Below are 25,137 nucleotides of genomic sequence, written 5' to 3' on the forward strand. Positions count from 1 at the left end.
TGAGTAAAAGAAAATGATAGACGTGAAATCTGATACAAAGTTACATTAAAAAAAAAAAAAGAACAGGCTAAATCTCTGAACACAATGAAAGCACACCACAAAGACTTGCCAACAAAATAGGTAAACACTATAACCTACTATTTCAAAACAAGCTGAAAAGACTTTTAAAAATTATTCACAATACAAAAGAACAACATAAATTAGAATTAAAACCCCTAAAATTATCTACCCATAGCTTAGGTGATAAAACTCAGGAGACAGTAAAAAAGAAAAGGAAAAATCAATTCAAAAAAGAAGAATTAAACTAAAAGAAACAAAGAGTTAATAAACACAACAGAACTGCTGTGTAAATGAAAGAGAACATAAAAAGGACAATTTTTTAAATTAAAACAAATGAAAAAGGCAAAAAATTAGAAAGAAAATGGCAAATATCGAAGATAGTTAAAGAAGATCCAACATACATATAATGAGTCCTGAAGAAGAAAAATAAAGGAAATTAAACCAATATAACAACAATTGGAGAAAACTTTTCTGATATAAAAATAAAAACATCTGAAACCACATAATGAAAGGGCAAATCATGTACCTAAGAATACTGACCCAGAAAAACCAACATCAAGATATACTCTAGTAAAATTAATTGGGCATCTAGTCAAAAAGATCAAATGGCTTATTCTCTTATAAAGAAAATAAGATTGTCATCAGACTTTGCTCATCAGTAGTACTTGCATAAAACAATAGAAATATATATTTAGATACCCACAGAAAGAAAATTTGAGCCAAGGATTTTGTATCCCTCACTAACTTCAAGCATTAAGACCCACAGCTGAACTGTTTTCAACATTCCAGAACTTAGGGAGCATAGTTCCCACAAGGCCTTCCTAGAAATCTACTAGAGAACAGGCTTTAGGAATCCAAAATTAGACATACAATGACATAAGGACTGATGATGAACATTAAATGTACAGTGACCTATTGAGTTAAAACTGAACAACAATTAAAAGAGAGCACATAGTATGTAATAATAATATGCTCTGACACTGTAGATAGGTTCAAATATTTTTTAAATGGTAGGCTTCCTCTGTCTTTCCTTTTACTTGTAAAAAACAGATTATTTGTCTTCTCTTCCTTTCATTTTCATTTGGCAGCTGAAGCCTGGACCAAAGAAACTTATTGGGACCAAGGAAGCACTCATAGCCAAAAGCATGGCTGAGCTTGACAGGCCTGCACCAATGGGATCAAAAATGCAACTCATTACATACAGGGGGAAAAATGAACAAATAAGTAAATTGATAATAACGGGAGCCACATTTCTTACTGTCAGAAAATGGAATTACAGGGGGCTTCCCTAGTGGCACAGTGGTTGGGAGTCCGCCAGCCTATGCAGGGGACGTGGGTTCAAGCCCTGGTCCACAAGGATCCCACATGCCGCGGAGCTGCTAGGCCCACGCGCCACAACTACTGAGCCTGCACTCTGGAGCCTGCGAGCCACAACTACTGAGCCCGTGCACCACAACTGCTGAAGCCTGTGTGCCTGTAGCCCATGCTCTGCAGCAGGAGAGGCCACTGCAATGAGAAGCCCGCACGCCACAGTGAGCAGTGGCCCTCGCTCGCCGCAGCTGGAGAGGGCCCACATGCAGGAGCGAAGACCCAAGACAGCCAAAAGTAAATAAATAAAATAAAATTTTTAAAAAACAGAGAAAATGGAATTACAAATATGAAAATGCAGAAGGTTAGAATGAACCCTGTGGACTTCAAACGGAGGTGTGTGAATCTTTGCACAGATTGCAAAATTAATATAGATTAAATTACTACAGGCATGTGTATACCCACAAACATATATAACACAGAGATATACATACACATACATACATGCAACATACACACACATACATGCATTCATACATACATATATTTCTCTTTTTTTTAAGATTTATTTATTTATTATTATTATTATTTTTGGCAGCATTGGGTCTTTGTTGCTGCACGCCGGCTTTCTCTAGTTGTGGCGAGAGGGGGCTACTCTTTGTTGTGGTGCGCAGGCTTGTCATTGCAGTGGCTTCTCTTGTTGCGGAGCACAGGTTCTAGGCGCGTGGGCTCAGTAGTTGTGGCTCACAGGCTCTAGAGCGCAGGCTCAGTAGTTTTGGCGCATGGGCTTAGTTGCTCCACGGCATGTGGGATCTTCCCAGACCAGGGATCAAACCCGTGTCCCCTGCATTGGCAGGCGGATTCTTAACCACTGTGCCACCAGGAAGTCCCCATACATATATTTCTTAGCTCCACCCAGAGGACCTAGAGGCAATGACACACCTGTAGCAATGAGCTTATCAAGTGTCTCTATCTTAGTTTCTAAGTACCATTATCCACTAAAAAGAATCAGGACTCCTGGGGAGAGAACTGATTCCCAGGGCACAGAAAGTAAAAAGTAAGCCTGAAAACTTTTTTGTGCCAGAAAGTAAGGAAGTTCAAAGAATGATGAGGACGTGTCAAAAAGACATAGCAGCCAGCTTGAAGGGGCTCCTACTGACTAAATCTGAGGCAATCTGAGCATCAAAATGAATAACGATAATAATGGATTAAATAGGAATCCATGAATCCATACTAATGAATAAAGTTGAGTGCCAACTAATAAACTGCAGAAGAAATAATGGAATAAAAAACCAACATGTGGCAACCATCAGAAATTTATTCTGGAAAGAATCATCAATGGATGCTAAAAGGAGTTGGTCAAAGTCTGCTGTGGAACAGGACATTTACAGTTTCAAAGTATTTTCCCACAAAATATTTATTAATTACAAGAGGGGAAAAAAAAAGTAAGTTTAGAGTGGAGAAACCTGGTAATCACCACCTTCACCAAGTGATCAAAATTAACTTCACCAGTAAGGACCAAATCGACATAACATGTCTCCTGATAAGTTACACTAAGAACATGGTATGCCTGCCAAAGATTCATATGAGGAAATGTCAGCCAAACCCAAATTGAGGGAAATTCTATAAAATATCTGGTCTGCACTCATGAAAAATGCCAAGATCAAGAAAGAAAATAGAGGGGATGTAAATTGGTACAGCTGCTATGGAGAACAGTATGGAGGTTCCTCAAGAAACTAATAATAGAGCTATCGTATGATCCAGCAATCCCACTCCCACTCTTAGGCATATATCCATAGAAAAACATGGTTCAAAAGGATACATGCACCCCAATGTTCATTGCAGCATTGTTTACAATAGCCAAGACAAGGAAGCAACCTAAATGTACATCGATAGATGAATGGATAAAGAAGATGTGGTCCAAAAAAAAAAAAAAAACAACAACAAAAAAAAGAAGATGTGGTACATATATACAATGGACTATTACTCAGCCATTAAAAAAGAATGAAGTAATGTCATTTGCAGCAACATGGATGGACCTGGAGATTATCATACTAAGTGAAGTCAGACAGAGAAAGACAAATATCATGTGATATCGCTTACATGCGTAATCTAAAAAAGATGATACAAATGAGCTTATTTACAAAACAGAAACAAACTCACAGAGAATGAACTTATGGTTTGGTTATGGGGGGCGGGTTAGGGAGGGATGGATTGAGAGTTTGGGACTGACATGTACACACTGCTATATTTAGAATAGATAACCAACAAGGACCTACTGTAGAGCACAGGGAACTCTGCTCAATACTCTGTAATGACCTACATGGGAAAAGAATTCGAGAAAAGAATAGATACACGTATATGTATAACTAAATCACTTTGCTCTACACCTGAAACTAACATAACATTGTTAATTGTTTGATTAAACAAGCAATTGTTAGTCAGCTATACTCCAATATAAAATAAAAATTAAAAAAAAAGAAAAATGATATCTAGAGAACAAAATATGCCAAATAAATGCAACATATGTCCTTTTTGCTATCAAAAACATAACTGGGAGAACCGGCAGAATTTGAATGAAGTACATGCATTAATTTCGTGAATCTGATGGTTATACTGTTGTTATGTAAGAGTGTCCTTGTCTTAAAAAACATACACTGAATTATTTAGGGGTAACAGGACATCATGTCTACAACTTACTCTTAATTGGTTCAGGAAAAAATATAATAAGAACAAATTGTGTATGTGTGTGGGTGGGGGAGAGATAGCAGGGAGAGAGAGGGAAGGCATGATAAAGCAAATGCAGTAAAATTTTATCAAATAGGAAGCTTGAGTGAAATGTACATAGGGAAGTCTACACTATTTTTAAGACTTTTCTATAAGTTTGAAAGTATTTCAGAATTTTAAAAAAGCTAAAATATGGAGGGAAAATAGAGAGAGTATATGAAAAGAAAATATAACTGTTTTCAGTAATTTTTATCAGTGAGGTAATATCGGTAATATTACACTGAAACTATTATGTATATCATGTGGCATAAAGCAAATAAATAATCATGACATAGTCTATCATTTGCCATGGCCTTGAAAACCAGGATTACTACTGTGGAAGGAAAAAAATAGAAATAGAAGTGAGAAAAGTTTAAACACCCCAAAGTGCTTAACTTGAATTGGACTTACTAGTATAAACTTATTAAGCTGTTTTAGCTTAAAAAAAAAAAAATTCCCTAGTCTGTACACTGAAAAGGCTCAGAAACAATGAACAATCTATTAGCCACAGCATCCTTAGTACCAGATGGTGATACTGAAACACCATTTTCCACTAAAAGAAACCAGGGCTTATTGGAGATATGGTTGATTCCAGGTCTAGTATAGGGGATATATAAGAGGAACCTGAAACTTTCTGTTATACCAGAGAAAGGAAACTATTAAAAACTATTGGGAATGTGTCTATAGGACTCAGGAGCTAACCTAAAGGGGTTCTCACTGGCCAAATCTAGAAAATAATATTATCTGCTTTTGGAAAAGAGGAGCCAACTCCTTTTCTGGAAAACTGATAAAAGCAGTCAAGCACTTATCATATCCTGCCTTTCCTATATGAACTGCACCACTGTGTAACCCTAAGACAGGTGAGGGGAAAGTGTCTCTTTATAGAAGTATTTCATCCAATAAAAGAAAAAATTATTTTTTAAAAATTGTTAAAGCCAGATGTGAAAGTGGTTATATGTGCTTATATTTGCACGTGGCCACAAAGTCCCTATGCATGCTAGTTAGAAGTTATCTGTACATTCCCTTTCATTCTTAGCACAAACACATTCTCTCATGGACATCTTCCATGTTAACAGCTAGATGCTAGATATTGCTAAAGCAGGATCATACAGTTGCTTTAAATTTTCAAGTTATTATGATACTGAAAATCTTTCTACAATTTCATGCGTAGGAGCTGTGCTTAACAATGGCCGTGTGTATACATGCACTCACGCCCAGCACTCTTTGGCTCCAGAAGAGTGAAAATTTGGACAAGTTCCATTACCTCTGGGTCTCACTATCCAGTTTTAGCATCTTAAAATGGAATCAGCAAGGTTTTCTGGATTAACAATCACTGGAACCAATGCCTGAGAAGGTAATGTGATTCAGTTCAAATACTACCAGAATTTAGAACACATTGGCCTTTTCTGATTTATTAAATGTCTTCGGTATCATATGAGATCTCAGTTACTACAATAATGTGCAGTATTACAAACATTAGTTGGGCAGATACAGTACTTATAAACCAGATTACATTTACTTTTGGTTTTAAAACTATGCAACCTTATTTTATGTGTTCACTTTCCAGACAAACAGCTTTGTTTGTGGTTTTAATGTAATTTGTACTTACTTTAAGTATACCCCATATTAAGGACCAGTGGAAAAGTAAATATAGTATTAAAAATGGTTATGTGGATAATCCAAAAGTGAAAAACCAAGATCTGTTTTTATTTCATAAGGTTCTGCTGCACACCTGTTATAAATAATGTCCATCACTAACAAAACCTAAAATAAGCACACGTGATTTGAAAAAAAGGATTTTTTTTTCCTTCTTCCTTGCAAACTGGAAATAGCTTTTGTGTGATTATAAAAGTAATGTTGTTCAGCTCATTAAAAAAGACATAACAAAGTGAAGATCACTTATAAATCCCAAGAAAAACAAGAAGAAAAATCACTCAACCATTTTGGTATATTTAACTCTAGTTACTCTAGTTGGCTAGCTGTCTAGCTTTTTATATATTCTGAAACAAAATGAGGATAATCTACATATGACTGTAGCCTACCTTTATTAAATTCATAATTCAATGTATATATCATTTTATAGCAATAAATCTAGGTCCACATCATCTTTATTTTTTAAGACCTTATTCAGAACTATTGCAATAGGGGAGAGAGAGCAGGCTGAACTCTGAATTCATTAAGGCAGCTGGGAATCTGTAGCCAATAAGCAGGGTGAGGTGGGTCAGCGGATGGAAAATTACTGAGGCATATCATCGTTTTTAATAGGTGCACAGTATATGAATGCAATGCAATTTGTTTAATCAATTCCCACTGATGGACTCTTTCCAAACTTTTGCTACAGTGACAACCCTTATACATACATTTTTGCACACTTGTCCGATTACGGAAAAACTTCATTTGTGAATATATTACCATGAAAAGGCTTACAGCTATAACTTTTTCATTTATTTATTTAACAAATGGTCTTCATTGATAAGGGAATAAAATTATATAAGCAAGTATTCTTTCAGACAATCTAGGCTTTACAGATGCCACAAGTATATGCAAAACACTGTTAGACACCCTAAGAGTAGAAAAGATGATTAACATTAAAATAGTTCCTGACAGCAGAGGAATTTTTAATGTAGGAAAGGAACAACTATATACATAAATAATACAAGGAATAAATGCAAGGCAAGGAGAACTACATGTTAACTAAGAAGGGAATGAGTAGTTGAATCCAAACGGAGATTAATCCTAACTTAAGGTAATTATTTTATGCTTAAATAGGTAACTAAAAAATGACAGAAAAGAGACGAATACTATATTGTTAATTCCAAGGCACTATCCAAATACTTTTGCCATAGTATTCAATAGTAATACATGAAATTCTTATAGCTCTTAATAAAATAACCTTATAATAATCCTGTGAAGACTACAGATAAAACTGCGATCCAAGAAAGGAAAGGGGAATGACAGGAATTAAGCCATTTTTGTGTCCAGCAGATACTTTCTATTTCATTCTTTTAGAATGTAAGCTCCCAGAGGATAAGAACTCTGTCTTACTGTTCACTGACTCCCTAGTTCCTAGAACAGTGCCTGCCACGAAGAAGTATGGATTCAGTAAATATTTGTTGAATAAATATATCCCCATTTTATAGATGAGGAAATCGAGGATCAGAAAGACAGTTATGGATGTAGGGGCACAAAACCATTAAATTAAGGTTCAAACCAAATTCAGTATTCTTTCTTCAACTATAACGTCTGAAATAGTTTGGTTATTAGCTGAAATTTGGAGATCATTTTGTAACACTTGGTGCTATCAAAATAACTGTTCTGAATGTATAATTTACACTTGTCACTAAATTTTGATTAAGTCAGAAACAGAAGAAAACGGAATTGTCTTGAAAGGAATAGGCTGGATAATACTCCAGATGTGAAATGACAGTTTTAAAAGCTTTATTTTACCAATTTAAGTGCGACAAAGGGGGACAGAACTTTGAATTTTTTATCAGATTTAAATTTAAAAATAATGCAGCAAAAAAAAAAGAAGAAAAATCTACACACATATGTCTCATCTGAGGGGAAAAATAAAAAGAGGACTATTTTAATTGCTATTGTGCAGATAGATGCTGCAAATTATACGTGAGTTATCCATTCAATAAAGTAGACACAGGATGGCCTTTTTTGAAGCTGGAGGCTGCCATTTGGTTCAAATTACTACGAAATTCTTGAAAACAATTAAAATGCTTTTCTCTGAAAAAAAACATCTATATTTCAAACTGCCTGCCAATTAGTATGAAACACTAAAGTATTAAAATACCAATGTAAAGAATTAAAACAGTGAGACTGTATCTCTGTAAAAATCCAAAACATATCAATAATCCAGTAAATATACAGTTTAAGAAACTAAAATGCAATTTACTTTTGCATGCTGACATTACTTTTCCAGAATATTTATATGTCCTATGTAGTAGACATAGACATATATCAATCCTTTCAAACATAAACCAAACTCACAGTATGAAAATATTTGAAAGCTGTAAAATTCAATTTGCTGGGGCTTCCCTGGTGGCGCAGTGGTTGAGAGTCTGCCTGCTAATGCAGGGGACACGGGTTCGAGCCCTGGTCTGGGAAGATCCCACATGCCGCGGAGCAGCTGGGCCCGTGAGCCACAATTGCTGAGCCTGCGCGTCTGGAGCCTGTGCCCCGCGACGGGAGGGGCCGCGATAGAGAAAGGCCCGCGCACCGCGATGAAGAGCGGTCCCCGCACCGCGATGAAGAGTGGCCCCCGCTTGCCGCAACTGGAGAAAGCCCTCGCACGAACCGAAGACCCAACACAGCCAAAAATAAATAAATAAATAAATAAAATCAAGTAAAACTTTAAAAAAAAAAAAAAAAAAAAAATTCAATTTGCTTAGAAGTCCACTGCAATAAATAAACTATAAAATAATATTCTCAACTAAATACTTAGAAAGCAACAATGTCCTAGATTCATTTGAAGATGCTTTTCCTCAAGGGAAACTCTTGCCAGTTTTTTAAAGTGGTTTATCAATCAGACTTCTCACCTGGCAAGAATAAAATGTAAAGAGGACAAAAATTCTGGAATTTAGCTAGAACTTAGTCTCACATCTTCTCATTCACTATATAAAAATAAAGAGAAATCAAAATGCAATGTTTTATTTTGCCTATCTTAGCATGAAAACACATTCATCAAAACTCTGAGTTATAAGGATTTGAGGGTAGTCTAGAATAGGAGAAATTCAGGTATAAAAATTTTAAATTCCATTTTAAACAATAGCTTTAATTCCCTTCTACACTAAATATTTTATCAGGAACTTATACAAATATTCTAGATCTTTCCCTCCCCTGAATTCTTAAATTATTCCAATAAACATCTTCTGAGAACATTCTATGTAAAATACACGTTAAGTATTTGCACGTGACTTATCTCAGCTAATGTTCACATGGGCCCTTGATGAAATCTTCCTTTTACTCATAACTAAACAAGGCTTGGCAACGTTAAGCAACTCATCCCTGGTTATAAAGCTGTCAGAGGCAAAGTCTGCACCTGAATAAGGTCTTCAGACTACACCACAACTGTAATCAACCACTTTATTTGGTAATCACATATTGCCTTACAATACATTGTACTATTAACTTTCACTGTTATTTTCTTAATTTTCCCTATGTTCATGTCTTTAAGAGCAACATGTTGTGCTTTGATATCTTACAGTATCTTTAGTATTAGCAGATTGATTCAAGTTGCTTGTATGATAGAATTACAGACTACAAGTTTAAAAATTCTCAAAGCCTCACACTTGTTAAATGGAAATGATACCAAAATAACTGAGTGCTGTTAAATGCCTTCCATGTATTAACTCATTTAATTCTCATAATAGCCCTATGAAATCGGTACCTTATTGTCCTATTTTGCAGACAAAAGTGCTAAAAGCTAGAAAGGTTATCTAACTTGCCCAAGATTAAGGTTACAAGCTAGTTTTGGGCAAGGTTTCAAAAGCAAGGGTATTCTGTCTCGAGTGGTTACACGCTCAATGTTAAAACTGTCCCTCTAAGACTAGACAATGACTAAATGAAATCATGTGTTCATACAGTAGAGAACTTCAAAAAATTTTAACTCTGGGCAATGATTTCTTGGATATGAAACCAAAAGCACAGGCAATAAAAGCAAAAATAGACAAATGGCCCTATATCAAACTTAAAAAACTCCTGTACATCAAAGGAAACAACAGAATGAAAGACAACCTACAAAATGGGAGAAAAAAATCTGCAAATCACATATCTGATAAGGAGTTAATATCTAAAATATATAAAGAACTCCTACAACTCGACAACAAAAAAATAACCTAATTTAAAAATGGGCAAAGGACTTGAATAGATATTTCTCAAAAAATGATATAAAAATGGCCAACGAGCAAATAAAAAGATGCTCAACATCACTAATTGTTAGAGAAATGTAAATCAAAACCACAATGAGATATCACCACACACTTGCCAGGATGGCTACTATCAAAAACCAAAATGCAAACAAACAGAAAATAACAAGTGTTAGTGAGGATGTGGAGAAACTGGAACTCTTGTGCACTGTTGGTAGGAATGTAAAATGGCGTTAACTGCTATGGAAAACAGTATGGCAGTTCCTCAAAAAAAGCGAAAACAGAATTAGCAATATGATCCAGCAATCCCATTTCTGGGTATATTTCCAAAAGAAGTGAAAGCAGGATCACAAAGAGGTATTTGCACACCCATGTTCATAGCAGCATTATTCACAGTAGCTAAGATATGGAAACTACAATCTATTCATAGATGATGAATGGATACCGAAAATGTGGTGTATATATATATACAATGGAATATTATGCAGCCTTCAAAAAGGAACTCCTGTTATATTTATGCTACAACATGGATGAACTTCAGGGACACTATGCTAAGTTAAATAAGCCAGTCAAAAAAGGCAAGTACTATATAATTCCACTTATATAAGTTATCTAAAGTAGCCAAATTTTTAAATGAAATTACAGTGGTGGTTGCCAGGGGCTGGGTGGGTAGGGAAATGGGGAATTGTTTAATTGGCATAGAGTTTTAGTTTTGTAAGACAAAATTTTGGAGATCTGTTGTACCACAGTGTGAAAATGGTTAACACGACTGAACTATACACTTAAAAATGGTTAAGTTGGTAAATTTTGTTGTGTTTCTGCCACATTAAAAAAAAAAAAATCACTAACTTTTCTTTCATTTCCCTCTCCTGTCCTCCCTGGTACAGTACTTAACAGCAGTGTAATGAAAAGGATAGAGAAAAGTACAGAATGCAAGGGCTTCAACAATGTAGAAAAAAATTAAGAAAACAACAACAAAATGAAACAGGTCGCTCCACATTCTTACTTACTGATAATTTTCTTCTTAACCTGGAAATATCTTGAACCTCAAGTGAAACAGTATCCTATCGGCCAGACAATGGAGTGTAGTGGTGAAGGGCCTTTTGGAGCTAGAGAGCTCAAGTAGTATTATTCTGACTTTGCTACTAATTACTGTCTGACCTTGGGTAAGTTATTTTCATTCATTCATTCATCAAAAAGTCTGCTTCCATATGAGTAAACCTGGTCAAATGAATCCTAGGATTGTTCTGGGAAGTAAATGAAACAATTCATGTAAAACACTAGACACTTTGTAAGCGCTCAATACATGCTGGCTATAATTACTTTACAGCCTAGAAAGCAGGACAAGAACAGGACTTCGACTAAAGGAAGTCCAGTACTCTATTCCTAAACATGTGCCTCATTTGCCGATAATTATGGTGCTATCGAATCGGATACTACTTAGCAAATCATTCCTGACTCTATCATTCTTGTGCTCCTCTCTTCTAAAGAACTGTCTCTCGGAAAAGCAATGTCATCTCAGGTGTTCGAAAACGTCTGCTTTGGCAACAGTGTTTCCTACCCCAGAGGCGGTGGAACCAGGGACCTGTACATTAACCACCAAGAGTTCCCCGTTCCTCTCACTTCATTAGGGGCCTAGACCTTATTTGGGGGTGAAGATGAGGAGGGAGGGGGCCACACACCCACACACCCAGATATAAAGCCTCACTCTGGTAAGACAGCACCAGACGAATCTCCTGGAAGAATGACAGCTGGACATTTACGAAAACCGACCGGGGAACCGGCAACTCTCGCCTGCCGGCTGATAGCCGGCATCTCGCAGGCAAGCTGGCGCGGAGGGAGTCTCGGGCGGTCCCACAGCGGGCCCGGCTGGGTCGGTCAGGGCCGGGGCGGGGGTGTGTCGGGGAGGAGCGTCCGGGGGCCGGGCGGGCGGGGTCGTGGGTCCCGGGGGCCCCGCGGCTCCCAGAGGGGCGATGGTGGGGCGGGGGCGGGCTGCGCGGCGGCCCGGGGACCGGCCGGGGAAGAAGGGGACCGAGGGCCTCACCGCGGGCCGAGGGCAGTGGGTAGAGCTTCTCGGCCTTCTGCAGGAAGCGCTGGGCCTTCTCGCGGTTGCCGGCGTTCAGGGCCTCCCGGGCGATCTCGACACATTTCTCCGCCTCATCCCGGTTCCCCTCCATGGCTTGCGCCTTCTTCCGTTTCCTGCGGGAGCGCAGCGACGAGAGGCGGAAGCCGCCGTCGCCGAGGAGGCGAGGCCGGCCGGGGATGGGGGGCGTGCGGAGGCGAGCGGGGAGGAGCGCAGGCGACCGCGGCGGAGCGCAGGCGACCGCAGCGGCGGGGCCCCGGCGCGCTGGCGGGCTCGCGGCTCCGCCTCCTCTCGGCGGCCTCCCCGCCCCCCGCGGGCGGCTACGGCTCGAGCCGCATCCCTCCCGGCCCCCGGACGGACCTCCCGGGCCCGACCGCCCGAGCCGACTCGGCGGTCCCTGCCTGGCGCGGCCCGGCTCGGGGCCGACCGACCTGGGGGGCGGGGGGGCGGGCGATACCGGGCCGGCTGCCCGCCGGGGGGTTCCGCCGAGGCGGGGACCCGACCGCCCGCAGCGGCAGTGCCGTGCCCCCTGACCTCCCGGGGCGGCCCGCTCGGGCGGCAGCCCGCCTTCCTATAGCGGCCGGGCGACGGGTCGGGTCGGGGACGTCAGTTTTCAGGAAGATTCCCAGGGATCGAAGGCCCCGCCTCTGGGCCCCCAGCCTCGGGAGGATTCCGTCAGATGAGGACCGCGCTTCCGGCACAGGTGTTCAGGAAGCCCAGGAGAGCTTCGTTTGACCCTCACTCCTGTTTCATTACCGTATTTCAGCGATAAACCATTTTTCCGACCCAGATGCCATTAAACTTAGTACATCCAAGACGTACAAAGCAAACACTTACATAATTTGTAGCTTGCACTTATTCTGGTGAAAACCACAACCCTAATAAGGCTTCATGACCGAAACAGGGCGGAAATCAGCTCTTTGGGAGCGTATTACCATCACATAAGTAAACTTGTTGGGTTTTTTCCCTTCTCCCATTTTAACATCACCCCTTGTGAAATGCTGTACCATGTCATGTTGGTCTCCTCGGTGAAGGGAAAGGGCCCACTTTTTGCTTGGTAATGCCCTCCTCCAAATTTCAAAAATTAAGAACTGGCCAGAAACCAAGTGTCGAAATGATCCGTACTACAAAATGCTCAGTAGAGATATTGTTAGCCATGCCAGCAAATATGAACTCAGGACTTTCATAGAAATCCTGATTCCCCTCTGTAAAATGGGACTAGCACGTCCCCCAAAGATGTTACCGTGCATTGAACAATTTAATTCAAGTAGGCTTCAAAACAGCCTGCAGCACACAGGAAACACTATTCTCAGTCTAAACTGGAAGTTCCTTCCGTGGAGGTAGCTACGTACAGGACTTCCCTACCTGCTCCCCACCTCTCCCACCAAACTCCACCACCGTGCTCTGGCGTAGTGCTGCTGTCACAAACAGCAAACACAGCTAACAAACGGAGATGGTCAAACTTAACCTAGAAAACAGCAACTTGTCCCATGTTCCAGCTCCTGCTGAAGTTTTAAAACCTTTAATAGTTCATTACATAGTAGTCAAAAAAAATTATACTTGTGCCTTCTGACTCTGCTGAGCTACAGAATTAACAGTTTAATTTCAAGGAAAGAAATGTGCTTAGGTTATTGCTTGATAAGATACCTATTCAAAACAAAGCTGTTCCTATTATAATCAAGCAGATTTTATACACAACTAGTTTGGGATATGACCTTTATTGAGCTTATCCACCGGAGTGGAAATAATGTCTGTACAAAACCAAATGTTTGTTACTATAACTTCTGCATCACAATTAAAATCCAAACAGTTTTTTAAAAACAGTCAACTCAATCAAAACCCACTATTTCAGAATCAATAGCTTCTTTGAAGCCACAGTAACACTTAAATATGGTTAAGACTCGAATGCAGAAATTTGGTTGGTTGGAAAGCTAATTAAACTTCCAACTTGCTCAGATAGAATTACAAAAAGGCAAAATTGTGTTTTTCACAGAGATACAGTCCACTGGAATCACCAACACTGGACAGCTGTTAGAGTACTTAGAGTCCTGAGATAATAAGGAATCCAGGCATCCTTTAGACAGTCTTCTGTTGTCCTTTCTTCCCAATCAGAGATTTGTGGATGTGTGGAATGACACCTGGAAGAAGGATAAAATAACATAGTACTTTAAAACCAAGATAGTTTAATGTTCAACTTGGAAGACGTCTTTAAATGTGAGACCGAAGTGTGCAGAGTAAAAATTCAGAAATACATACAGATATCAAATTTCATGATGCAACCATACTACAAATCACTGAAACTATACTGTGTCCTCTTCTAGACTGAAAATTACTAGTGGGAATTAAAGCAAAGAATTCTTTTCTCTACAGAAATTAAAATTTTAGTATTTACATACCACCACCAGCAATTGTAGCCTTGATGAGAGAGTCCAATTCTTCATCTCCACGAATAGCAAGTTGCAAGTGACGAGGGGTAATACGTTTTACCTTCAAGTCTTTTGATGCATTTCCTGCCAATTCAAGTACCTAGAAGACAGAATGTAATCAATCTCCTTCCCGCTTTCCTTATCTTCAAGATCCTGACAAGAATCAAAGCCTCATGAACGTGTATCTACCAAGTGTCATCTCCCCCACTACCTGAATGACAAAATACGCAAAAGCTATAAAGGGGTCACGCAATTTTATTTCCTAAAGCCGCAAACTCAAGCCCAGTAGGATCCCATCGTGAACACCAGCCCCCTCTAGCGTTGTCAGAAGCTTCTCGCCGCGTTTAGAGCCTGGGAGTTTTCTTGCATCACTTTCCTCCTTCCCTCCCGCCGCCTCCCCCCACCCACCCCCCCAATCTTTCCCAGATTATAGGCGTACACCCATTTACCTCTGCGGTGAGGTACTCCAGGATGGCTGCGCTGTACACAGCGGCAGTCGCGCCCACACGTCCATGGCTGGTCGTCCTAGATTTCAGGTGTCGATGAATACGGCCCACCGGGAACTTTATTTTTAGAATACACAAACATAAATGCACAAAGATAGACGGGCCAAAGATGGTAAAATTATACGCGCGCCAAAGCAAGGGGAACGGACGCTGGTGCAGCAACGCGCCCCAGCACCCACACACGTGATCGCCCCCCTCCCTGATATTTATTGTATCGGTAAACCAAGTCGCGACACCATCACCCACGCAAAGACGAAACGCTCATCTAGAGTGGTGGTAAACAAGAGAGGAAAAGGAAAGAAAAACGCCACGATTCCCAGACTGCACGAACCACCACTGACCTGCAAACCGGCTCTCTGCGAGCGGGAAACCGCCTTTGTCTTGGCCTTTCCGGAGTCCTTCCCAGCCTTACCGCCAGCCTGCGGCGCGCACACGCCCGCGAGCGAAGAAGGAACGCAGAATATAGGATTACCAGGGCGGCGCGCCCCTCCCCCACCGCGGCGCGGCCGGGCGCGAGCGCGGCCCCGTTCCCAGCCGGGGTCTTCGGCCCGTCGCGCGCCGCAAGGGCGACCCCGCCCGCCCGACCCGCGCTGCGCGCCCGCCGCGGCCGCGCGCCGCCGTCCACCCGCTCGCCGCCCGCTGGCCCCCAGCGGCGCTGCGCGCGCCACCCAACCGTCGCCGCCCGCCGCGAGATCGGAGGCTGCTCCGCTCGCCGCCGACAAAACACCTCCCCCCGCTCTTCCAAATCCTGTCTCCGCGCGTTCCCAGCCGCTGCCGCTTCAACCCCATCTCCGTTTGTAACGGGTTTTTCTCCCGCCGGCAAAAACCCGCGGAGTCTTCGAGCGCCTCCACCAAGTTTACCATTTCAAATTCTGCTGAAGCTCAAACAAGCAAGGCAGAGAGAGGACTAGTCAAACACCCAGCGAGAACCTGCCGCCTACTCCTTCGTCGCACCGCGATTCAAACTGCGCTGTCTCCCGCCTTCCCCGCTCCCTTTATACTGCAGAATGTTCCCTCATCCGGGAACTCGGATTGCTCATCCCACCAATGGCTGCTACCCGCCCTCGGGACGCGTCCTTGAAGCCTCAGCCAATGAGCAAGCGAAGAAAAGGGCGGAGGGGCGGGCGCTTCGCGGCTCGAGTCGCTATTGGGGCGTGGAGAAGGTGGTGGGGGAGGGCGGAGGGATGGGAACTGGGGAGAAGAAGGGCACGGCGGCGGGAGGGAAGAAACAGAGCGAGCTACGCTGCGGGAGCAAGGGGACCCGCCGGCTGTGGTCACGTGTCTGGGAGGCGGGGCTGAGAAGCTTAGGGGAGGGGCACGCAGTACCGAGCACCGCCCCCCTCCACCCCCCCGCCCCCGTCGCCCGCTCCGCCTTCGTCTCCTAGCCTGGTTCCAGAGACTACGTGAAGTCTCCGCGGGGTCTAGCGCGCCCTCCTTCCCGCCCTGCCCCCCCCCGCAAAAGCACCTCGCAGGCGGAGACCCGCCAGTCCTCATCCTTCTTCCGGGTCCCGGGGTACCCTCCTCCCCGGTCCCCTCTGCATCCCTGCGGATCCTCCGGTCTGACAGGTAGCGCGAACGGGTCCAGTGAGAGGAGCCCCGAGTTCATCGCGAACCACAGCCTTGATAGTGATGCCGCGTTCCTTCCCCCTAGGCGAGTCCCGAGCCACCGACTGATCACGACCCACTGTTGCCACTTCATTTTCAGCTGAATGTCGCTACTCTCCTTTCCTCACGACTTTTGACTCCCCTACCTCCCCTACCCCACCCCAACGGGATAGTTTCACAGGAAAATCAGTGAAGCAAAGTCACCTCGTTGGTCACAAAAGACGTTTTGGTCTACCCATAGAGGGCCTGGGGTGAGGCGGTAATCTTTTCTTAAATCATAAGCCGTGTTTTTGTGGAAATTACATGTCAATGGGTTGTACCTATAGCCTGGTGTCTAAAGTTGATTTAGTGAAACCTCAAAGCTATTATGTGTCAACCTGTATGCTAAACAGTTTGCTACATGACAAATGTTCGGTAAATGTCAGTGGGGTAACTCCCAACATGATTCACAGACAGTTACAGATGGTCCGTGTAATCAATTGCAAATGGTGGGCTTAAAATATAGTACTGTACACACACAGTACGATCCTAATGCCAGCTACTTAGTCTTCCAACTAATAGATTAATAACACCTGTATACATGTCCAGCTGCTTGAAGAAAGCAGTGATCTAAATCTTTAATATTTATAGTGTTTAATAGTGTATTACATTTTAAACATATTTCAGTATTTCTGACGTCAAGAAATTTTGAAATACATACTTTTAAATACTGTAGTTGGGGTTTCAATTTGAAAGATTTTATCAAATTAGAGGACCTCTCTATTTCTAGGAGTTAAGTTCCAAGATTCCCAACAATTTGACACGAAGGCTTATTATTTTCTTCCCCTTGCAACTGAGATTTCTTAGGATGTAATTAATCAATAGCAAGAGTTAATCAGCTCTCCCACTGAATTGATACAATGACCTTAAAAGCTATGAAACCTGATGTAATATTTAACCTGAGCTCCACTGAGGCTTCCTGATACATAACTCACAAACCGACATTAATACCTTTTCCAGTTTGGAGACTATATATGTACTCTTTGCTATGAGGCCCAGCTAAAGGAATTCACTGTTGCCTCACTGAATAGTGGTTAAGAGAATGAGCTCAGGAGCAGGTAGACAAGAATTCTGCTCTGCTTCCTTCTCAGTGTGTCATCTTAGTTACTTTTTGGAGCTTCAATTTCCTCTTCTATGAAAAGGGTATGATAACACCTATTTTCAGATGGTTGTTGAAAGATGAAAGGAGAAGGTATATGATGTACGTGCTAATGTGTTTATCACACAGCAAGCCCTCGACGATAACTATGGTATCTTCTACACTGGATGTTGGGGAGGGATGAAATAAAGTATCTTCGATTCCTAAGTCTTTTTCCCTGTCTAGTGCATTGTCGTCCTTTGACATGAAAGCAGCAAGCCTGAAACCTACCCGAAGTATATGCAACCAACTCATCCAACATCCAAACTAAAATCCAAAATTGGTTTAATACTTTCAATAGTTCTCCACATCCTTTGGAGAATAGGAGAATATCAGTTTCAACACTTTTCACAGCAGTTTTGTGAAGATTTCCTACTCGCTTTGCTGCCCTGGAAACAGCATGGTAAAAATGTGTTAATATTCTTGGTTTCTGTCTCTTCAACTTGGGTTTATACTAATACATGTAATACACGTATATATATAGCCAGAGCTATATAATTCTTTTTGTTCAATGCCATACCCAGTCAGCTACTTAGTAAGTGCTCTCTTGTCATAGGAAACTAATATGAGGTAGATGGCTCCACTGTTACTGACTTTCTCCTTAATAGTCTTTTCCTAACTCAGCCACACTTTCTATGATCAATTATTATCCCCTCTCAAACACTAGTATGAATGTTAACTTCTATTCTTGACTTTTTATGTTGAGAATTTGAGAGATGGCCTCACACTGGGGAATCTCAAATTTCTCAAGTACATCTTACTTTGAACACCTGTTTTTAAGCAAATGCAAACAGACTTCCCAGTTATTTCAAAGGATATCAGCCTACCACTGGTAGTGGTCTCTGGCCTGTTAGGAACTGGGCCGCACAGCAGGAGGTGAGCAGCGGGGGAGCGAGCAAAGCTTCATCTGTATTTATAGCCGCTCCCCATCGCTCGCATTACCGCCTGAGCTCCGTCTCCTGTCAACATTATGTAGAGTTGTATAATTATTTCACTATATATTTGAATGTAATAATAACAGAAAGAAAGTGCACAGTAAATGTAATGCGCTTGAATCATCCCCAAACTACCCCCCCACCCCCCGGTCTGTGGAAAAATTGTCTTCCCAGAACCCGGTCCCTGGTGCCAAAAAGGTTGGGGGCCGCTGGCCTAGATAGATAATGGCAGAATTCTTTTGGTTAGATAATCCACATTAGAATCTTGGCATCCACCTAGGGCATCCGGGAAAGAAAGTGCCTTCAAGGACTCACTCAGTTGTCAATAACTGAGTCCCACTGCAGTATAATACAAAATATTGAGCTAGAGTAAAAGAACTGGGAATGATTCTGGGCAGCCATATGCCCAGCCATATAGCCATGCTAGCTATATGGCCCTGAGTAGGTTGAACTCTAAGCCACAGTTTCTTCATTTTTTATAGAGGGATTCACAGCACTAGATAAGCCAACCTCATAGAATTGTGAAAGGATTCCATGAAGTGTGAGGAATATACTCCGTATATTCTAATATGATGTACTAATATTTGTGGCACAAAGGCCATAGTTCTCCCTGAATTCTTCACGTAAGTGTGATTATGTTAAGAGACACCTATGTGTTTAACTGAGTGTTGATGAAACAAAGACCATGGATTTAAATTCCAAATTTCCCAGTTATACACTTCCCATGACCACAGATTTCACACACTTAATTTCACACACAAATACAGGGCATAAATAAAGAGGATCAGCTGAATCTACTCTACCTGATCCATTGCCATTTCAGGAAAAACAATTCAAAAATCATGGGACCCAATATCTCTTTTAATACGCACTAAGTTATTTTTTCTGTATGTTAACAGTCCTCAAAATTTTTGGAAATTTGCTGTTAATTTTAAAATTAAAAAATTGAGGGTCTTTTCTTCTCATATTATCCTTTCATTGTCTATTATTGATCTTTAGGATTTGCTGGGTAGAGAGAGAGAGTCTATGTGTTGATATTGTTTTCCCAAATAATATTTCACCTATATTGGTATTTAATAGCTTATCCCTCCAGCTAAATGGTAAATTCACTTGCATAATAATGTCCCTATCATACGTTTTTAACATAATTTGAAGATTGTTATTGACATTTAACACATTTTTACTATTGTATTGTCTTCTTTGTCTTTATACATGCAACTGAAATGGAATACAATACCATACATCTTAACATATGATATATAATCCCTCCCTAATAAAGGAATAGATGTGATATATTCCAGTTTGGTGCTGTCAGCCTGTTAGATAAACTAGAACACAACCATTAAATTGTACGACGTGCCAGGCACCAGGCCAAGCAATAGCAGTTGGGAGATGGGATATATAAGGCTCAGGTTCTTCCCTCCATCTAGCTGAGACGATTAGACAAGGAAGAAAATTTAAACAATGCTCTAATCGTTAAGACCACATTTCTAAGGCTGTTACAAAATAAGTACCTGATTGGCTGCCAAATCGACAGTTCCTCTAGCTTGAAGGACAGAAAAAACCATGGGCTGAAGTGTTTTGAAGAATTTATGTTTAAATGGACAAGGGGAGAGATTGACTAGAATGGCAGGTTAACGTAAGGAAGTAGCAGTTTGAAGGTAAATGTGGCCGTGATTCCTGGTTATAACCCTGTGTCTATTTTCCCATCTTCCTCAGTACTGGAACTTCAAATTTTTAGTGGGGCACTTGGTCATCAGAATATAAGTACATTTGGCCATGGAAATAAGTTTTGACCAAAGGGTGTAAGCAACAATGGTAGGCACAAAAAAGATCTGGAAATTTCCTTAAGAGAGACAAGCCCTTTTCTTTTCCATTTCTTCTTCTCACTGACTGGAATAAAGACAAAGTTGGAAAGCCATTTTGGACCATGAAATAAACTTGGGAATGTAGGCCACATATAAAGGAAATCAGATAGAAGGAGCAAGAGTCTTTGATACTATGGAGTTTCAAACCTGGCCTGGATCTCTTTGAACTTTTACATCTGTTTTGTTTGAGCCACTTTTATTTTGGATTGTCTATCACTTGCTGAACCTGATCTTAACCATTACAGTAGGTAAACACCCTAAATCTTAAGGAAAGATAGCACAGTTTACCCTGAGGCACTAAGAAACCAATCAATATTTCTGAGAAGGGGTTCCTTGATTTTAGGATACTAATCTCGCATGGGGTACAAGGTAAATGACAAAAGGGAAAATTTTTGTTAGAAGGCTGGTAAAGCTGATGTGTGTCATTTAGGTATAAACCCTAAAACCAGTATAACACTGAAACCAAGACAAGGATGTAAAACATCTTGAAGGAAGACTCAATAAGATTTAGTAGCTAGGTGTGACATTTACGAAGGTATAGGAGGTGGACATGGATAAATGAGAGAGGGCGTGAAAGAAGATGCTCAGGTTTTTAGGTTGGCGGTCTAAGATATGAAGTAGCATCTATAGACATGGGGATGCCAAAAGGGTAGACATGGATGGGCAGAGGAGAGAAAAAAGAGGAAAGTCAGGAAAGTTATGAAATATTTAAGTTGACATTTGGGGAATTCAAGTGGAATTTTCTAGTAAGTATGTTGGCAATAAGGGCAGGAGCTTCTGAAAGAAGAAGTTTCAAAGATATATCCCAAGAAGAATTCCCAACAAAAACATTAGGCGATGATGTCAGAACTGTTGAAAGATAAACTGAGGCATATTTAAAAGTTTTAAGAGTTTATTTGAGCAAAAATCAGTTGGAATCAGGCAGTGCCAAGTTGGAAGTGGTTAGGAGCTTTCTGCCAACAGGAGCCGGGTTGGTGGGGGGGGGGGGGACGGCGGTGGAGACATCTGTAGCGAAGGTCTGGAAGCAAAGAAAGGAAATAATTTGACTGGCTATAGCTTAAAGCAATTGGTTGTCTTTAGGTTTTGATTTCATAACCCCGAGGCATTTACAGGCTTAGATTTTAGGCTGCCATAGCATTAGAGCCACCTCAATCTAATAACCTCATCCTTTAATTAATTTGACACCACAGATGACAATACCAAGGAAAAGAGTGAATACAATTGAAAGCTGAAGAGCAGCCAAAGAAAAAGATCCAGAGAAGTAAAACGTAGTGTCTCAGTAGACATAATGATTCCATACTAAACTAGAAAACTCCCGTAGTTACAACATCTGGCAAGATGATGTTCATCACATGTGTATTGTTTGCTCCGGGTAAAGAATAATCTGTTTGATCTCTACTACTCTCTTCTGTTTACCAAAGATGATGATGTTGCCACAACTTCTGAGACTAAATCTCGTTTTATCAAAACTCTTGGTTATTAAGTAAATCATTTATGCCCAATGTTATAAGGCAATGAGAAAAGCCCATTGGCTAAATTCTGTAAGTTTGAAATTCCACATTCCTACCTTAGTACTAGTGGGAATCCAAATACCACCTTCATCCTGAGGAGGAAAGGGAGAACCACAAAAAAAAAAGGCAAGAGTCTAAAACCATGCAATTTATACTTCACACCCCTCTGCAGACTTTGGCCCCAGGGCCAAAACCATATAAAAGTTGTGGTCATCACACCTATTGTTAAAACCTTGTACAGATAAATGTGACTCCCTGGTCCTCTCAATTGGATGGACATAGCTCAGAGAAGAATCTAAAGGTTTTTCCACACCCTTAGACTTTCCCAACTTCATTTTGTGTGTGTGGTATGTATGTTTGTGTGTGTATGTAGGAGTGGGAGTGGTTGTTTGGAATTACGTTTTAGCACAGAATAACCTGGTGAAAGCCAACTAATCCAGCTAACAATCTATCTGAAAATCATCTTGTTAACTATTGTAACTGCTTTAAGGAGTTTTTCCCAGTTTGCTATAGAATTATTCTCATCGAGATTTCATACCGTCTGGACCCAGGCAGAGAAAGAAAGAGCAATGCTTTTGCTTATAGGAGTAGATAAGGCTTTCAGAACATGATTAATGAGTCACTAGGTTTAGGATACTTGAGACATGATATTAAGCAAGATCAATTGCTCAAAATGCTTCCTAATGATTCTGTACATTTACAAGGCGCTTTATGAGTTTTCTATGGAATTTGACCTAGAGGTCAAATTCCCACCTAAAAATGTCTGAGGTAGACATGATCATGGCTTATCTTCATTTTAAAAGATAAAGAAATAGACTTAGGGGGACATTCAGGGATAAAAGGACCTGATGTAAATTCCCTATGCTCTTTCTATAGCTTCGTACTTCCGAGTTAAAAACCTTCTCGGAAGAGGATTTGATTGGTGCCCATGGCCATACATGCCTGTGATCTTCTCTGTCTTAAACGAAATGGATACAATCTCTAACTGAACAACTTTTAAGGCATCAGTGTTTGTAGATGAACACTGTTTTCCTTGCCTTCTAGTGTCCTGATGTTTCGTGAAATAGTCATTAATTTCTTCAGTAAGCCTTCTCTACTGCTCAGAATCTCAGCAGGAAACAGGCTGAGACGAACTCTTTCTCCATTAACAGATTAGTCCAACAAGTCTAGGCAAGAGCTGGCCAGGTAATTTTTCGTATTTCACCACAGTATATGGAAATTTACGTGCTGGCTCTTTGTTTAGATTTTCATTTCCTGTTTTAAAATTAAAACAGTGTACTCATCTTAATTCTCAAAAATGAAACAAGTCATTTTCTTCTCCCAACTAAGCTGACAATTCAGGAATTTTACAAAAAATCTGTAAGGAGAGGAAAAAGTGTTACTGTATATTATTATAATGTAGAACCTGTTTCACATCACTGATTTTGTAATGTACTAAAACTTTGCTAATTTTACAGAAAGGATTTTTTCAAATTAATGAATATTATGAATTATAGAGCACTTGAAGATAAATACACATATGATACATATAAAAATAAACATATAGAAAATTTATAATACTTTTACATATGGATATATAACACTCCAAGTGACCAGGAAATAGTTTTGCCAAGAACAAATACTAGTAGATTTACTTTAAAAAAGAATTTGTAATAGCATTATTTATTTGTAAATGTATCAAAGCTCAAGAACTTTTAAAATATATATTAGAAAATTTCTATACTTTGTGTTCTCTATTAAGTTGGTTTACAAACACTCTTTATGGATGATTTAAACTATAGTTCAATTCCATTTCCAATGACAAATTCTCAATGAATAGGATCTGAAATATTGAGGCTCTACTGTTGGTTGCCTGTGGCAATCTGATTGCCTCAAAGACTGGGGGATGTGACTTGAAACTGCATTTACAAAGCATCACATTTTTATTCAGACTGCATATTTTGGGGGTGGTCAAATCTCTTCAAGGCACTCCTAGGTGCTGAAACTTTGCCTTGAATGATAGCTCATGTAAAAATACAGACATTTAAAAGATTACACCTGTCATAGGCTCCTTCGTTCCTTTTGCTTCACACACATCCAAAGGCTATTTTGCAAGTGGGACACAGCGCCTTTTCACTGACATGATCTTTATTTATCTGGGCTACAGATTTGTATATAAACATTAGAACAAATATATTGAAGAATATGAAGCCGATAACCAGAGCTCTGAAAGACCGATATTGACTCACTTCACCAAAACCATTTTTTCTTCCTGAACATTCCACCAGAACTCCTGCTACATTGCAGGGAGGGGTGGCCACGTGATGGGTCCTTGTCAAGGTGTGTGGAAGTGGCATGTGTCATTTTCACATCAAGGCTTTTAAAAAGTAACTGTGTCTTCTCCACCCTCTTTTTCTCTATTTGAGAGTTGCACACAAAGCAGGAGACTCCAAAGTAAGATAGGAGGTTAGAGCCTCAAGATCAATCACACAAAAGCCACCCACCAACCAGGAACACCAGACCAATACTTTTACTGTGTTAAGTCACCACAGTTTTTTTGTTTATTACAGCAGTTCGCCTTCCCTAACTAATCACCTAGTTTACAGACACAGAACAGTGAAGGCGGAGGTGTTTTTGAGAGACCTATATGTGTGTAATCTATTATTATTAGGATGCTGGATTCATTTGCTAATACTATACAATAGAAGGAGACGTTTCGGCAAACATTCCCTAATAAAGAATCCTTGTTTTCATTGTTCCCTACTTTTAAAAAGATTGTGCTTTGCAAAAATACAAAGGAACTTATGCACAGGTTACTCATTGTGGCAGTATTTGTAATAGCAAAAGATTGGAAATAACCCAGATAATCATTAATAGAGAACTTATTAAATAAACTATGGCCATCAACATAATGAAGCAAGATGCAGCTGCAAAAGGGAATGATATATATACATTGATAGATGGTGATCTTCAGAATATATTATTAAGTGAAAGAAATAAGTACAGAATAGGTTCTCTAACATGTTATGTTTTGTAT

At 40.5% G+C, this 25,137-nt stretch overlaps 2 protein-coding genes across 5 annotated transcripts in view; both read right to left on the reverse strand.

Annotated features, from left to right (window-relative positions):
* The window catches only part of DNAJB14 (DnaJ heat shock protein family (Hsp40) member B14), a 48,834-nt gene extending 36,281 nt beyond the window's left edge, over positions 1–12,553 (reverse strand). The window contains exon 1 of one of the 4 annotated variants that reach the window (XM_057547012.1): positions 12,055–12,553. In XM_057547012.1, the coding sequence (XP_057402995.1) occupies positions 12,055–12,187 (133 nt within the window). In that variant the 5' untranslated portion in view covers positions 12,188–12,553. Of the gene's footprint in view, positions 1–11,718; positions 11,785–12,054 lie in introns of those variants that run through there. The other 3 variants (XM_057547011.1, XM_057547014.1, XM_007172904.3) reach the window with 3 other exon arrangements.
* Positions 12,554–13,792: 1,239 nt separating this feature from the next.
* On the reverse strand, positions 13,793–16,045 carry LOC103019280 (histone H2A.Z). The gene is made up of 5 exons (XM_007172906.2): positions 15,887–16,045; positions 15,367–15,444; positions 14,969–15,082; positions 14,490–14,619; positions 13,793–14,231 (listed from the first exon to the last, which is right to left on the reverse strand). Exons 1-5 carry the CDS (start codon positions 15,887–15,889, stop codon positions 14,170–14,172), a joined length of 387 nt encoding a protein of 128 aa, XP_007172968.1. The 5' UTR covers positions 15,890–16,045; the 3' UTR covers positions 13,793–14,169.
* Between the last annotated feature and the right edge of the window lie 9,092 nt (positions 16,046–25,137).

This window comes from Balaenoptera acutorostrata, chromosome 5 (genome assembly GCF_949987535.1).
Source record: "Balaenoptera acutorostrata chromosome 5, mBalAcu1.1, whole genome shotgun sequence".
NCBI lineage: Eukaryota > Metazoa > Chordata > Mammalia > Artiodactyla > Balaenopteridae > Balaenoptera > Balaenoptera acutorostrata.